The 16,510-nt window shown below is 38.9% G+C and overlaps 1 protein-coding gene across 1 annotated transcript in view; it reads right to left on the bottom strand.

Moving 5' to 3' along the window:
• Positions 1-2,690: 2,690 nt before the first annotated feature.
• The window catches only part of LOC127230894 (uncharacterized), a 56,901-nt gene continuing 43,081 nt past the window's right edge, over positions 2,691-16,510 (bottom strand). The window contains exons 4-5 of the mRNA XM_051196183.1: positions 4,632-4,819; positions 2,691-2,739 (exon numbers count right to left, since the gene is read on the bottom strand). Of these exons, the coding sequence (XP_051052140.1) occupies positions 2,691-2,739; positions 4,632-4,819 (237 nt within the window). The remainder of the gene's footprint in view (positions 2,740-4,631; positions 4,820-16,510) is intronic.

A 16,510-nucleotide genomic window follows, 5' to 3' on the forward strand; every position in this document is an offset into this window, starting at 1 on the left:
AGTGTGCACAGTGTGTGGTACTACCTAAGCGACTGCTAATGTCTTTAATGTCTTCGTTTGTGACAACCTGTCCATCAATGAACAGAAGAACCTTCCTTTTCAGGGTTTTTTTTTTTTTTAATGACAGTATTGAATTTAATGTCTGCATTTGGTTAGATATAAACACAGGGTCCTTCCTGGTGAGCTAAACCCAAGTTGTTTGTATGCAGACTACAGTTGCCATTTAAACTCTCGAAGTCTCACTTAATGTGGGAATGATAATTACGTATACTTGGTATGGAGAAAGTGAACCTTGAGGCCTGCAAAGACTAAGGAATGCTTTCACAATACCTCACCTGTAAGTGAGAAACCAACACTTAACATGTTTGTTGTTGTTACATGATATATCTATTGTCCTGGACAGTAAGTAATACTAGCAGAGAAATCAAAGAGATCGGTTTCCTTTTTATTTTCTTCTCTATCATTCGGTTAGTATCTAGTATATGATATATAATACATGGTACTTGTATTACTATCTACTAGAATCTCCTAATGTATTAGTTTTCTCTTGTGATTCCTCTTTATTTAAAAAGAAAGTTATGTGGTAAAAATAAATATGGAAAATGTAAGGCAAATTTAAGCAGCGTTGTTGGCCTCATTAACAAGCTAATGTCTATTAGAAATCTTCAACAGCAACTATGCAGCTTTCCTAGTGCCCATTGATCATACTGCCACATCTACAAACCTTCCATTAATACAGTTTTCCCAACAAGGCCCTTCTAATGGTTTTCTGCTTGCTTAGCTTTAATGCCTTGAAACATTAGTGACTTGCAAGATCATCAAGAGAAGTAAGAGACTATCATTCTGAACCCCACCCCTCAGAGCTGAGTGCATGTGCTCTGAAATCTCTGAATGTCTTTTCACACAATACCCTCCAAGGCTGGCGAGGTTATGGAATATAGGCCTTTATTTACCAGCCTGGCTCACATACTGGGTCTTGATAGATGGGGTCCTTCCTATTAGTTGCTTCTCAGATCTACCTGTGTGAGAGTTCCCTGCACATGGGACCTCGAGTATTGTTTAAATGTGTGAATATTTGGTTAGATGTTGAGAGCAGAAACCTTTACCCAGGAGAAACCTCTCCCTCCAAACCCCTTCCATTCTCCAGTCCAGAAATTCATAATCCCATTCGTACCCTACAGGAGCAGGAAAACCCAGAGTAACATAAATCCCATTGTACATCCTCCAGAAATGTCTATGCTGACCATCATCCATTCAGGGTGGAATTTTCTACAAGAATGGGAATGTTGTCTGATCACCCAAGAATTTAAGTGGTTCAAGACTCTGGAAAGATATAATTCTCTTATGGGCTCCTAAAGGGTTGATATTCAACAAAAACAACAACAGCAAACTCTTTAGTTAAATTTAAAATACCAACAAAATAGAAGTCTTGGATATTTAGAGTAACACTGAACCTATGGACAAAGCCATATGTGAAAGTATATTTCAGGATGTTATTGTATCTATTACTACTACTTTATGATGAAATGGTGACTATGTTTTTTGTGATGCAATCAATTGATAAGCATGGAGGCTTTGTTATCACATAAACTTTTTACAACAAGAGAACCTTGAACAAGAAGTTTCCAGTAAATAGCACATAGTCTACAGTTTATTAATAATTTTTTTGTAATTTTGTTACATTTACTGTTTTAGAGGAGAACATTCAATGGCATGTGTGGTGTGGAGTAGGGTTTCTCACCATGTGGGTCTCAGAGGTCAAACTCATGTTGTCTGGCTTAGTGGTTAGGATCTTTATCCTCTGAGCCAGGGGTTCTCAACCGTCCTAATCTTAAGACCCTTTAATACAGTTCCTCATGTTGTGGTGATTACCAATCAAGAAATTATTGTGTTGCTACTTCACAACTGAATTTTTCCTACTGTTATGAACCATAATGTAAATATCTGATATGCAGGATATATGTGGCCTAGGGGGTCAAGACCCAGAAGTTGAGAACCATTGCTCTGAGTCATCCTGTGAGCCTAAGTAAATGCTTTCAAATAATACCAAGTATGAAGCAAGGGAAAGAACATTCATGTCTGTTAATAGCAACCTTATGTTTTATTTGCAATGTGAATGCAAAGACAAGGTAGTCTTAGTTTCAACTAAAGGATGTAGTTGAGCAGGGTATGGAATATATGCCTTCAATCCCTTCCCTTGGGTGACAGAGACAGATCTCTGTGAGTTTAATATCAGCCTGGTATACAAGGTGAGTTCCAGGCAAATCAGGGCTCTACAGAGAGACTTACGTGACCCTCAAATAGAGATAAGCTTCATGGGTAAGGGAGGGATTCACTGTCTGTTTCTTCACCCCATTCAATCCATTCACCGTTTCAGACCAGCAACTAAGTGCAGCCTGAGAGTTCAGCGACAGCCGAAGCCTGAAAGAGAGAGCCACACCCTTCCATCTCTCAGGGATTAAATTGTAACCGATAATGAGGTTTATTTTATTTTGTACTTTTGACTTTGAGGGAGTTATTGCTGCCGTTATTTTGGGACTTCACCCCAAGGATCGCTTGTTCACAGAATGCACAGGAAGATGAACATTGTGGACCACTTAAGTTGTGGTACCAGTACTTCCTCCAGTCTGTCTTCCACACTGTAGCTCGAAGACCTTGACTTCCCTACCCTCCGTGTTTTAGCGTCTTGCTCACTTCCGTTGCCAGGTGACACGCAGTGCTGCAGCTTCGATGGCATGCCTAGTAAGAAAAGTTGCATTGCTTTTAGGTTTTGCTGTCAAAGGTAGTGAAAATAATCCCCTCTACAGAACTTTAGTGTCAAAATGGAGACCGAGAACAAGCCACACCCAAGGTCAGGGTCTCTTTGTCAAGATACATCTGTTTAAAGATGGCCCAAGCCCAGCCAAGGGTCTTTTGCTTTGAGGCCAAGTGAAGAGCATCATTTATTCAAATCATTCAAACTCAAATCATTCTTTAAACTCTAAATTTATGAAGCGCCTATACAATCAAGGAAGCTAGTGTGGCCACTGGCGGGAAGATAAGTTAAGGGGGGTGGCAAACAAAAAGCAAAGTAAGCAGATATTAGGAATGGAAAGGGTTAAGCAGGGGTAGAGAAGAGGCGAGGCTTCCGGAAGGGTTAACAGCATCTTTTGGAGGTGAGAAGGCAATCACACTCATAAATTAACTACAAATGTGGTGATCTGCACCAGATCCGGAAAAAAAAGAAAAAACCAGATCTGTCACCGTTTCATCATGTGTTGGGGAGGGGATCATGAAACCTCACCTCTCACTGACCAACTCTTGTTAGTTCCTGACTGCTGGAATGCCGTCTTCTTCTGTGGTGTAGCCATTCATAAGGTGCCCACCTTCCAGAAACTGACCCTGTACTCGTCTTCCCACAAGCAACCACAACTAAACTCCATGGATGGAGAAAACAGTGACAGCAAGTGGAGGCCAGGTTACTGGGGAAACCATTTCCATGGGAAAGAGGATGAACGGGAAGGGGGTAAGGTGTGACAATGTCCCCAGAGTCAGGACATACGTGTGTGTGAAACTGTCAAAAATAAAAGTAAATCGTCACCCTACATGTGGAGTGTGTGTGGGGGGGGTGATGGGAGGGGAGGGTGGTTGGGGGCATGGGAGGGTGAGAGAGAGGGAAGAAGGGAAGGAGGGAGGGAAGGAGGGAGGGAAGGAGAGGGAACTGGGAACAATATGTAAAATAAGAAAAAAAGCAAATCAGCAAAAAGGTCCACATTTGGTGACACAAACCAGCTTACATCCAATATCTGAAAGGTAAATTGTGGTTTCTAAATACTTCTAATGAGGAATCATATGGATTAAGATGTGCTCCCTCCAAAATAATGTTTCAGACCATTTAAAAGAGGTATATGGGGTCCATTAAGCCTTAGATCAAAAGAAAAACAGCATCCACTATTGGGGTTTCTTTAGAAGCAACCTCTCTTTCTATGTATAGAGCTGGAAATGGACTCAGAGTGTTCATTAACAGCTGAGAAACAAATCCATCTTTCCCTTAGTTAGCCTCCATTAATGCGCACATCATTATTACAGAAAGTTTTTAATTGGCTCATATTTTAAGAATCAGAACAATCTTAACCATGTTCCTCCTCTTCTCACTAATTTAATACACGCGCCCATCATTATGGTTCATTTATAACTGTGTAGTATAGCTATTGAACCTCAAGTCTTCCACGTATTCAACAGTTGCCGTTTATATCTTATTAAACTGATTAGTAAGAATTGTTTCCTGAACTTTAGAATGTTATTAGCCTTTCAGAGAAACTGAAACAATGAGAACATATTGATAAATATGTGTCCACCAAAAACCTACACAATATGTATACACAATAATGTGTGATATATATATATATATATATATATATATATATATATGCATACGATTTCACATGAGCTAAATGTAAAGAAAGATATTCTTCTGATAACTTAATTATTCTAGGTCACGTAAGTTTTAAATTTTACTTACATATTTTTCTCTTTCAACTATGATGAAACTTTGTATTAAAAACCAAAGCAAGAGAAGCTGCTGAATCTTGTGGCGGCTGTTGGCTTCCTGATGCTACCCACCCACCAACAGTGCCAGCTGTGTCCCTAACCCTCGGTCCTTGACCCTGCCTGCGTGTGCTGATGGCTCCAATCCAATCCTTGACTCAGACCGAGGGGAGCACATCCCAGGGACTGCTCTGGGTGTTGTGTGATTGATGTTGGAGACTGTCGGGTCATCTGCACCTGAGGCTTCCTTCTCATTCCGGGTCCACTGTGCAGTGCTCACAACCGACATTTCCTGAAATTCCAAGGAAAAGGATCCACAACTAAGTTTTAGGCCCACGACCAGCCCTACTTCTGTTTGTCCTCAGATGAGGACCCATTTAGTTTGTGGAGTCTTAAACTTTATGACACATCCTATCTCTACCTCCTTTCCCATCAGCAGCTGAGGAGTACAATAAGGAAGAAGGAGGAAAATATGTGGGAGAAAATGGAAAAATCAATTTTATCTCCTACGATCACAGGAAATAAAGCCTGGGTTACCCTGCTTTATTGCATTGGATCTGAGTCATCAAATGGAAGATATTTTATCTCTCCAGCTTATTCATAAAACATCATGTATTACATTATATGGCAAACTGGAGGGGCTGGGTGAGTCACTGAGCTCCTCATCAAAGTTCATTTTTTAAAAAGACATTACCCTCTCTCCCTCCATAGAATATGAGAGAATTGGAGAAGAAAAAATAAACTCCATGGCTTTCTCAGTATTAGTCACAATGCTCCTCTTTGTTGTGTGAGGGACAGTTATTTTTATCCCAAAATAGAAGCCAATGTTCTAAGAACTAGATGATTTCAGTAATGTCACAGAGATTTAGCCACAGAAAGAGATCGTGGTCTTTTGGCTACTTGTCCTAGGCACAGCCCAGTGGAACGTTCTGCTCTCATAAAGACGAGAAACTGATAAAAAGGTGCTGACCCCTATTGTTCCAGAAGCAAAAATGAACAAACCGTATGCTTCTCTGATTGAATAAAATGTTTTCTTGTCCTCCTGATTTAGGATGGCATGTGTGAATAAGCTGTGACACCTTGGTGTTCAAAGACACCTTCCCAAAGTAGAAGAAGAGCTACCAAACTTAGCATTTGCTTTTGAGTACAGACAGATGAAGTAGGACTTTAAGTTACTTAGAAACTGCATCCCAAATGTAAGAAATGATGTTTGTCCCCAAACACAGTCATATGATAAACACATGTGCTTGTAAAACAGCCCACTCCAAACCGCGTACTGAAGTGAAAAGTGAGTTGAAGATGTATTTTATTTGATGAGCCATGTACAAATCTTAGTGTATGTTCACAACCTCATTAAATATATGGCAGCCCTTTCAGAACAAACCAAAACGTGGTCGAAAACTTCCTCAGCCTATTTTTGGGACAAAGAACTACTGGGCAATCTGAGCTCCAGGCCACAGGCCAACCACAGGAGCCATAGACATGGATAAATTTAGAAAGAGTAGAGCAGAGCCTGGATGTTCCTTGGGAGTCCAGAGGTAGAGCAAAGAGCAATTATTTGGGGTGTTGTTCTATCTGTTCATTTATGGCACAATTGTAAAGGTGAAGTTGTAGAATACCAACTGCTTCCAAGCCTACACCCTAAACTCACCTATGCATGAGGACCATTAATAAAAATCTCAGCTGGCAAGGTATAGCCAACAAAGTTCAGCTCTGCCAATACCCATGTGAAAAGTTATGTATTCTCAGTAGCATAATAATTCTTGACCTGTGCCATCAATGTCCTAGCATCTTACAGTGTCTCCGAACAGATTTCCTGCAACTAGCTTGTGAGGGTCTCTGCGGGTAAATGGATGTGTCCTTGGGGACTTGGGTCATCTCATAATTTTTTTCAAAGTTAGATTTTCATTGCCCTGATAACCTTTGAAAACTTAATAGAGAATATTCTGGATCATCGGCAGGATCCCAAACTGCCATTTGATTTGTGCTTACAAACAAATTGATGCCACATGGTATTTCTAGAGGGAAAAAGAAATGGCTTTAATATATAAACCATGTACTTACCCCCAAATGAAGGCCAAATGCTGTCATGATTTACTGTACAAAGGAAGTTTTCATAGCAGTTCCCAAAGGGCAAATTGGGGTGAACTGAATCACCACATAGCGCTGAATAAAACAGCCCTGGCCTTCCAGAAGGCAGCAGAGGCTGTTCTTTGTGCCAGGGTAGCAGCTTCACTCCCATAACACACTGAGTAGAGGGATGCTAGGCAGGATCTGGAGCGCTTCACAGATGTTTACTGGGGTAGTAGGGAAAATGTAACCTTTTAACAGGTACCACATTATGAAGTCAAAAGACTGGGCCCAAACAGTTGAAACAAACGATTATTAACAGAGGCTTTGTAATGGAAATCAGATCTCTTGATTTGAAAATGCAATATGCCGCACTTACAGATGCCAGAGCCCTCTTGGAAGGCAGATCACCGAATCCAAACGGGGGAGTTTGAGCTCCTGCTATACAAAGGTGAGGGAGATGTCTTCAGGAATGTGACACATCATAACTAAGATGGCACACACCTAAAGAGACTGTGGCTTCCGTGCAATCTGGGACACAGAGAGGGGCACTTGGGTGGCCTAGTGGGAAAGAAAATCTGAATGTCCCTAAAATGAAGTAAGCCAATGTCGGGGTAGACCAGCAATACAAGTGAGCCACAGGTTTTCACTGATAAGAGGGGAGTTTCAGAGGGAAACCCACAGGAGAGCTAGGACCCTGGTAAGAGTTCAGGCTCAAGGCAGGGAACGCACAGGATTAGTCATAACATGCTAAACACCCACACACAGTATGAGGCGTGTTCCCTAGACGACTGAGCTGCATCCTTTTCAATTCATTAATGCTCTTCTCAGGAAGTCACTGGCAATGTCTTTACAGATAAAGGTGGAGAAATTACTTTTAACCAAAGCTATACACTATTCGGTCTCTTCAAGGGGAAAGAGAGGCATCCCACAAATCACCTCAAGAATCACAAGAGTTCATGATGAAAGGCTAAAATGGCCTGAGCAGTAAAGAACTTGCCTCAGAAGCATGAGGACCTGAGTTCAGATCGGCAGCACTCACATAAACAGCTGGTGTGATGGCACCTGTGTATTATCCCAGAGCTGAGGAAGAAGCTGGAAAACCTTCCACACAGCCAAATCAGTGAGCTCTAGGTTCAGTGAGAGACTTTGTTGGGAAGAGAGTGAGGAAGATATTTCATGTCAACCCCTAGGTTCCATACACATGAACAAACTACACACACACACACACACACACACACACACACCTGAAGCTTTGAAAGGTATGTGACTTCATTAGCTATTGGCAGAGGCCAACTCCCAGAGTTGTTAATAAAAAAATATGGATGCTATTTCCATTGAAGAAAAATGTATACATAATCATGGATGTACCATCTGCTTTGCATATTTTGAGATCTGTGTCATAAGTCAGCCTGGGAAACCGCATTGGGATGGCCCAACATCCCCCAGGAAGTGTACAGCTTTCAGCTGCAAGCCTGAAAATCAAGGAAGTAAAGTTTCAGCTCAAAACTGAAACGTCCCAAGCTTCAAAGTGAACTCTACATAATGGAATTGCTTTAAGAATGTGTTGAATTCAATAGCTAAGTGTATGATCTCAGATTCAATCAATTAGAACTGTGAAATGGCCTGTAACTTTACCCCAGCACCACCCTAACTCAAGATTCCATTATGATTTAGACACAGAGAGTCCTGTAATAGCAAAAGAAGATGATGAATGCAAAACATAAAAAGATCAACCTTCGCTGCAGTTTATGTTCAACTGGGCAAGAGTTCCGCGATCTGGAATATTAGTTAAACCAGCTCTGGGCCTGTAGAATGCTGTGCCTCATTCCTGCACTATTCCACAGGATTGTCTTCTCCCTCTTTCTGGACAATGTGCTTAGGGCATCACATGTGTGTCTCCCTTACTTTGTAATGAATCTGGTGATTTCAGAGAAAAAAAATGGATGGTGGGGTATTTATTCATGAATATAATTTTTATTTTTCATTGTTTAAAACACAAAATTTTATAACTCTGTTTCCCGAGGTAGGGATGGAAGCTGGTCAGAAATTACTTAAAGAAAAAAAATGAGATTATCATTTCCATTTGAGTGTCAAGAGGAAAGTTGACAATATAAAAGGATCATGAATTCACAGCTGATACTATCTATGGTGTTTTATCTCAAGGTACACTTGAAAAAATACTAGATATTCATATTAATCTGAAATAAATATGCAATTCAATATATAGTACTTAAAATAGAATTAAACATTATCTGTTGGGTTTGTTTCATTTTTGTTATTTTCATTCATCTTACCTCTTACTTGAAACCTCATTCCATAAGCATGCTTTATTAATGATCTATTAATAAGCTTTCACTTAAAACATGACTGATTATAATGTAGATCTAATTTTAAGTAAGTGTTCCGAAAATGTTCATTTATTGAATTCATTGAGGTTTAAGTCCTCATTTGTACAGCTGGAGGGTGAATTACAGATGTGCATGCTTGTTTTTATCATTATAATGAAAGCAGAACTCGTATGTGCAACACTAATTAAAATTCTGTTCCGACCCACATAACTGCAGCCTCTCCCCCAAATAAATTATTTTTAAATCTTTATATTAAATTTACTATGTATGTGCATGATAATGAAAGTATCTATCTTTAGAATAACATAATCAAGGTTAAGAGAAAGCAAAAATTAAGTTCAGACTTTTTAATACTGCAGGGTACATTTTTAGTACTCTACAGAGAGAATTAGTCACACAACTCCCATTAACTTTAATGGAACCTGTATGGGCAAACAGTATGCTAAAATTCCTAGGACGTTAATGTCAGTAGAGTTTAGTAGCCCCCCTCTTTTTCCTCTTTGGCCCTCTACTTTGGGCTACTTTTACTTTCACATGGTCCACAGAGAAAACCAGCCAATAAAAATGATTAACATAAATGTTTTCCGTGTTTTATAAGCTCGCAATTTCTATACATCAGCCAAAAGTTTAAAAATCTGTGAACAATGCATGCAGAATTTTTAAAACATTAAAAACTGTGGCTGGCATGTAAAAACGAAAAGAAACTTTTAAATAAAAAGATTTAAAAATGCAACTATTATATTCAGGTAAATGCCAGTTTCAATATATAAATTTGTGTTTTGTAAATATGAACAGTGTGCATTCATTACTTTCTAATGCACGTTCATATTTTGTATTCTCGTTTGAAGTAGGTAAAGTCAAAGAGTTTAATAATATTTTAGGGACCAATGCCTTATCCATTAGGCTAGGTAGCCCAGAGCTATGATGAAACCAAACACGACTGGCCAAAAACAAAACAAAAAACAAACAAACAAACAAACAAACAAACAAAAAAGTCAATGAAATGATACCTACATTCTGTTATCGTCATAGATCAGTGCACCTAGTCTAGTCATCGTCAGAGAGGCTTCCTCTGGCAGCAGATGGGAAGAAATGGAGAGAACCACAGTCAAATATTAAGCAGAGCTCAGGGAATCCTGGTGAAGAGGAGGAGGAAGGACTGTAGGAATCCTGTGGGCTCATGACCTATGGAATCAACTAAACAGGTCTCATGGGGCTCACAGAGACCATCGCGGAGCCTCTGTGGCTCTGCATGGAGACCTCTGCGTACACGCAGTAGCTGTGTAACTTGAGGTTTCTGTGGGACTCCTAACAGTGGGAGTTGCAGGTGTCTCTCTTTTGTTTTTCCCTGTTCATGAGACCCTTTTTCTCTGACTGGATCGACTTGTCCATCCACAACGTGAGGGTTTGTGCCTAGTCTTATTGTAACTTATCATGCAGTGTTCAGTGGATATCACCAGGATGCCCGCTGTTTTCTGAAGGAAAATAGGGAGAAGGAGAAGTAAATCTCAGGGAGAGGGGAGGTGATGGGTTGGAGCTGCAGATGAGACAAAATGTATGAGAGAAGAATAAATAAATATTTTTTTTTTAAAGCTGGGTGGTGGTGGCACACGCCTTTAATCCCAGCACGCAGGAAACAGAAGCAGATGGATCTCTGTGAATCCAAGGTCTACAAAGCACGTTCTAAGACATACAGAACTGTTACACAGGGAAAGTCTATCTCTAACAACTGTAGAGTTCAACAGAGTTCAACAGAGAGAGAGAGAGAGAGAGAGAGAGAGAGAGAGAGAGAGAGAAGTAGATACAGATATAGATTGAATTTAATAGTTTGTGTTACCTGATTTATTTTTTTCCTTTTTTATTTGAAGAAAAATATTCTGCAACTCTACAAATTGCTCTTCTTAAAATATCTTATGCTACCCTTTGGCATTATTGAGAAAGAATTCAAGAGATAATTAAAAGAACATCTTTCTTACAAGGGTCCAAACAAGCCCATTTTTAATAACTACTATCAGCAATACCTTCCTACAATTGTTCAAGCTCTTGTTAATGGGGTAAAGTTATAGTCTGTTGCCAATTCAAAGTGTTTACTATTTTCTTTAACACATGGGTAGAAAAAGAATAATTAATAAATATTCTTCCAACATACATATTCACAGCACATTAAATTTGGGGACAACACCGTAGTTTTCAATTTTTTCTTCTCACATCCAAATAGACCTCTCCATATTTAGAACTTCTGGAAATTAATAATTGAAACATTAACATTATCTGTAGAAAGAGCTGTCAATGCAAACTTCAAAGAATTTTTGTTTTCCATTACTTGGTCACCTAAACAACGAAATTTGAGGTTTGTTCACAATATACAGAAGAAACTAATAAAGGCACTAATAAAAATGGAGACATCAATAGTTTACATAATTGTGTGTTAGACAAGTAGTTTAAGAAAACAAAGATTAGATAAATGCAATGGGTTCATAAGAGTTTTCTTTAACAACATTAGCTGAAGAGTTATGGAAACGGTTCAATATATCTAGTGTTGGCTTTGATTCTAATTACACTTACTGCTTTACCAAGGTACACTTGGGTGGAATTCTTTATTTTCTGTTCTTTGTACCCTGTCTTGAGTGGAAAAGTTCATGTAACATCCTACAGTGATCTTCTCCAACTTTAGAAAATGTTTTAGAATAATGCACAAAACATGCTGTGTTCCTGCCATCTGGGATTTATTCAGTGATGAAAAGGGGGAGGGAAGGAAGAAAAAGGGAAAAGGAGGAAAAGACGGGGGGCGGGGATAAATAATTTCAACTGAAAATTAGCTTTTTATATCTCTCCTTCATCTATTTCTTATAGGTATCCACACATTCATACAATACATGAGTTGAAGGACTCTATGGTATCTATGTAATGAGTTTGTCAGTTTTCAAAGATGTTCACTCTCATGAGTGACCCTCAGTATCAAATGCTCCGGTTTCACTGGGGCCTGTTCAAAAGCCAAGTGCTGAAACCTAACTCACCTGGCCACGGTTTTGTGGGGCCTTCAGAGGGTGATTAAGTCGGGACAGATTCCCTCCTACCTGAAATCATACATACATCCTCCTAAGGCCAGCCCAAAGTAGTCTGGTCCTTTCCATTCATTTGTCTGCCAGAATAATATGTTGGGTTCCTTCCTACATGAGGATAAAACACAGCACACAAGACTCTGTCTTGGAGACAGAATGTGGACCCTCAGCAGACAGCACAAGTCTCCACACGTTGATCCCGGACTTCCCAGAATGCAGAACTATGAAAAATTACTGCCTGCTCCTTATGCACTGCCCAGCCTAGGGAATTTTGTTATAGCATCAGTATCTTTTGCAGTTTTGAGCCTTTTTATATTTGTTCTGATTTCACAAAAGAAAAAAAAATCATAGAGAAAAATCCAAGACCAAGCAGGGAAAAAAAAAATAATCAGACAAGGTTTATGGATGAGAATTATTCTCCCCTGCAAAATGGATGTCGCTCCACAGTTATTTCTCATTCTGTGTGATTTCCCTCTATAGAGAACAAAAGAGTCTGAAAGACAGGGTAGAATGAAAATGTGGCTGCTTGTGATTCTGTGAAATTACATTGGCTGTCTTGTCTTCAATGTCAGACAGTGAAACTGTTTCCTCTAACCAGCAAAAGAGATGCTTGGTGCTTGTGTCTTTCATTTTTCTTGAATGCATAATTTATGTACATCCCATTTATTACTAACCATGGAGTGTTGTACCTGGAAATCTGCCTTCAAAAGAAGAGAATATGAAAATCAAAATTCACGTTTTCAGCTGGCGGTGATGATGCTTGCAGGTGAAAGCATGCTTTATTTCTTTCTTCCTGAGAGTATCAGATAAGCTCCAACTAAAGTCACTCAACTACTTCAAACAATATTTTTAAAATTTAGCATGAATTTTGTCTTTCAATTGGCCTGCCTACTCATCAATCTCAAGGGAAATCTAGAAGAAGAAATACTAAAATAAAGCCACCATTTTTTGACTCATCTGGTATGCATTTCACTTGCCCAATAAATGACACATGATATTGCAATGATCATTAAAATATATGATAGCTAATAATTCCAAAGCAATTACTATCTACAAAACATTTTACTAAGAATTTTCTACAGTGCTACGTTATGTATCACTTCAAAATGTAAGTAAAGAGGACCACCATTTCACATTCTCAATGAAAACAGAATAAACATTTGCCAAATTGTTAAAAAAAAAAAAAAAAAAAAAAAAAAAAAAAAAACAAGAGTTCTCTCCAAGAAAGCCCTCACATTCCCCAGGGAATAGGGTTTGGTGGAGGTGACAGAAGGATGGGAGGGTGAGGGAACTGGGATTGATATGCAAAACAAGCTTGTTTCAAATATAAATTTAAAAAGGGGGAAAATATTTTAACTTAGTTCTCTGTCTCTTGACCTCTTGTTCTGATTTATCAGAACTACTACCTTATACCACTTAGAGTAGGCATAGAAAATTATGTTTAAACTAATTTAAAACTTTCCAGATTTAGTGATTCTATTGTAAGTTACTAAGAAAATTTGAAATGGCCCATTGAAGTTTAGAATAACGAATATTATTGGAATGATTCGAACCACACCAGGTACTATAAGCCTGTGCTTCTGCTAAAGAAGAATTCAGCCATTGTTTTAGTGTAATTTCAGAAATGTAGTGTATTTCCACAGAGGTGGTTTTAGTGAGTGAGTGCTACAAGGCTTGAAAATGACAAAGCGCAAGCTAGAGCCTGGTGGTAAAATATTGAACAATGGAAAGGGGTGAATTTAATTGTGATAGCTAGTCAGTAATATGTCTGAGCCACTGGCCAAACAATTGTAATTAATATTAAGCCTTAGAGTAGTTACTTGGGAACTGGCAAGTGGGATAAGAAACTACCAACTACAAACCCAGAAAATATTTTTAATAAAATCATAGAAGAAAAAGTTCCTAATCTAAAGAAGGACACATCTATGAAGGTACAATTAGCTTACAGAACACCAAATAGGCTGGACCACAAAAGAAAATCCCTCACCACATAATAATCAAGACACTAAGCATACAGAACAAAAATGAATATTATACCCAACATCTCAATGGAGACTCTAAAAGCCAGAAAGGCCTGGACTGATAAGAGAGACTGTTGCCAGCACAGACTGCTATACCCAACAAAACTTTGAATCACCATAGATAGCACAAGCAACATATTCTATAATAAAGCCAAATTTAAACAATATCTATATCAAAATCCAACCATACAGAAGATACTAGAAAGGAAATTCCAATTGAAGGAAGTTATTTATACCAATAAAAACACAGGAAATAATCTCACACTAGCAAAACCAAATGAAAAGAAGCACACACACACACACACACACACACACACACACACACACACATTTCCACTAACACTGCCAACACTACCAACAACAAAATAGCAAAAATTAACAATCATTGGCCATTCATGTCTTTCAATACCAATGAACTCAATTCCTCAATAAAAAAACACAGACTCACAGAATCTATGTGAAAACAAGATCTATCTTTCTGCTGTAATAGAAACATATCTCAACATCAAAGATGGGTGTTACCTCAGAGTAAAGGGTAGGAAAAAGATTTTCCAAGCAAATGGACCTAAGGAACAAGCTGGTGTAGCCATTCTAATAACTAAAAAAATATATTTCAAGCTGAAATTGATCAAAAGAGGCAGGGGAGAACATTCATCAAAGGAAAGATCCACTAAAGATGATCTTTCAATTCTTAATATCTATGCTTCCAACACAAGGAAGGTCACATTTATAAAGGAAACACTAACTGACTTTCACACACTTCAATACCCCACTGTCATCACTGACAAGTCAACCAGACAAAAACTAAAAAGAGATATACTGGAGCTATAGACATTATTACTCTAATGGACCTAACAGATAACTCTTGAATATTTCACCTAAACAAACAAAAACAAAAACAAAACATACCTTCTACTCAGCACCTCCCAGAACTTTCTCCAAAACTGACAATATACTCAGTCACAAAGCAAATTTCAACAGACACAATAAAATTGAAATAATTACCTGATTCTATCAGACCACCACAGATTAAAACTGGATTTCAACAGTAACAGAATGTCTACAAGCACTGAAAACTAAATAATGGGGTCATGTAGAAATCTAGATTTTTCTCCTATTAATGAGGAATATAGAGCCAAATGCCATGGCCGTCTTCTCTAACCAGGTGAGGCTTCTAGAGCAGGGGGACTGGGAAGTCAACCCAGCCACAAAAACTTTGACCTACAATATTTCCTGACTGTAAGAAAGATTGCTGAGGCCTGGGGAGACGGTGGTGAAGGACTTGTGGGAGTGGCCAAGCCATGATTGATCCACCTTGAGGCCCACACCATGATAGGGAGCCCAAGCCTGACACTGACTTCATGGCCAGAGAGCAGAGGCAAGACATCCCAGAGACCCAGGATAGAGCTAAACACTACTGGGGTAGCTCAACGGTCATCAAAGGGGCATCACTTAGCAACTGATGGGAACAGATGCAGAGACTCACACCCAAACATTACACGGAGCCAGAGGAACCCCACAGAAGAGGGAGAGGAAGGATTGTATGAGCCAGAGGGATGGAGGAAACGCTAGAAGAACAAAGTCCACAGGACCAACTAAGCAGGACTCATAGGAACTCACAGAGACTGAGTGACAAACATGGACCCTCTGCACGGACCTTATGGTTGTGTAGCTTGGTGTTCTTGTGGGACTCCAACAATAGGAGTTGGGGAATTCTCTGACTCTAGCCTGCACTACAATACCTTTTCCTCTTTCAGAGTTGCCACATCCAGGCTTGATGTGAGAGTTTCTGTCCAATGTTACTGTATCTTGTCTTGTATTTTTAGGTGTATCTCCCTCTCGAGGTCTGCTCTCCCACCCACCCACCCCCCTTTTTTTTTAAGGAAACAAAGAAAGAGTTGATCTGCGGGAGAGGGGGAAGTGGAAAGGAAGGACTTGGAGCAGTGGAGAGACGGGAAACTTAGGTCTGGATATAATGTATGAATGTATGAGAGAAAAACAAAAGTTAAAGAAAAAAGATTATAATGGCTTATGTAAAAGGAACAATGACTCAGCCTCCAAAAGCTAACAAAGCAGCTTTTCTATATATATATATATGATGTGTGTGGTATGATTATATCACTTTCTTTTGGAGTAAATGCTATGAAGAATCCATCATTTTCATTCTTAACCTGATTCAAAGATCTCTAAGGACCATAAATTAGACTTCAGTGGACATTTACTTTATCCTTGTGTTATTCACCCATTCCAAAGGATTTAGTCAAAGATTTTTCAAAACCTAATTTAGTATAAAAAAAAAAAAATAGATAGGTGACTGGGAATACTCCATGACACTGATGACTTATTCTTAAATCGTGACTATCAACAAAATGGAAATAAAGAAGAAGTCTTTCTTTAACCATTATTTAGCCATTGACCAATACATTTTCTACCCTGAAAAAAATTACCAAATTGTTTGATGTATAGACATAGATTTCTT

Source organism: Phodopus roborovskii, unplaced genomic scaffold, assembly GCF_943737965.1.
Source record: "Phodopus roborovskii unplaced genomic scaffold, PHOROB, whole genome shotgun sequence".
NCBI classification, from domain to species: Eukaryota; Metazoa; Chordata; class Mammalia; order Rodentia; family Cricetidae; genus Phodopus; species Phodopus roborovskii.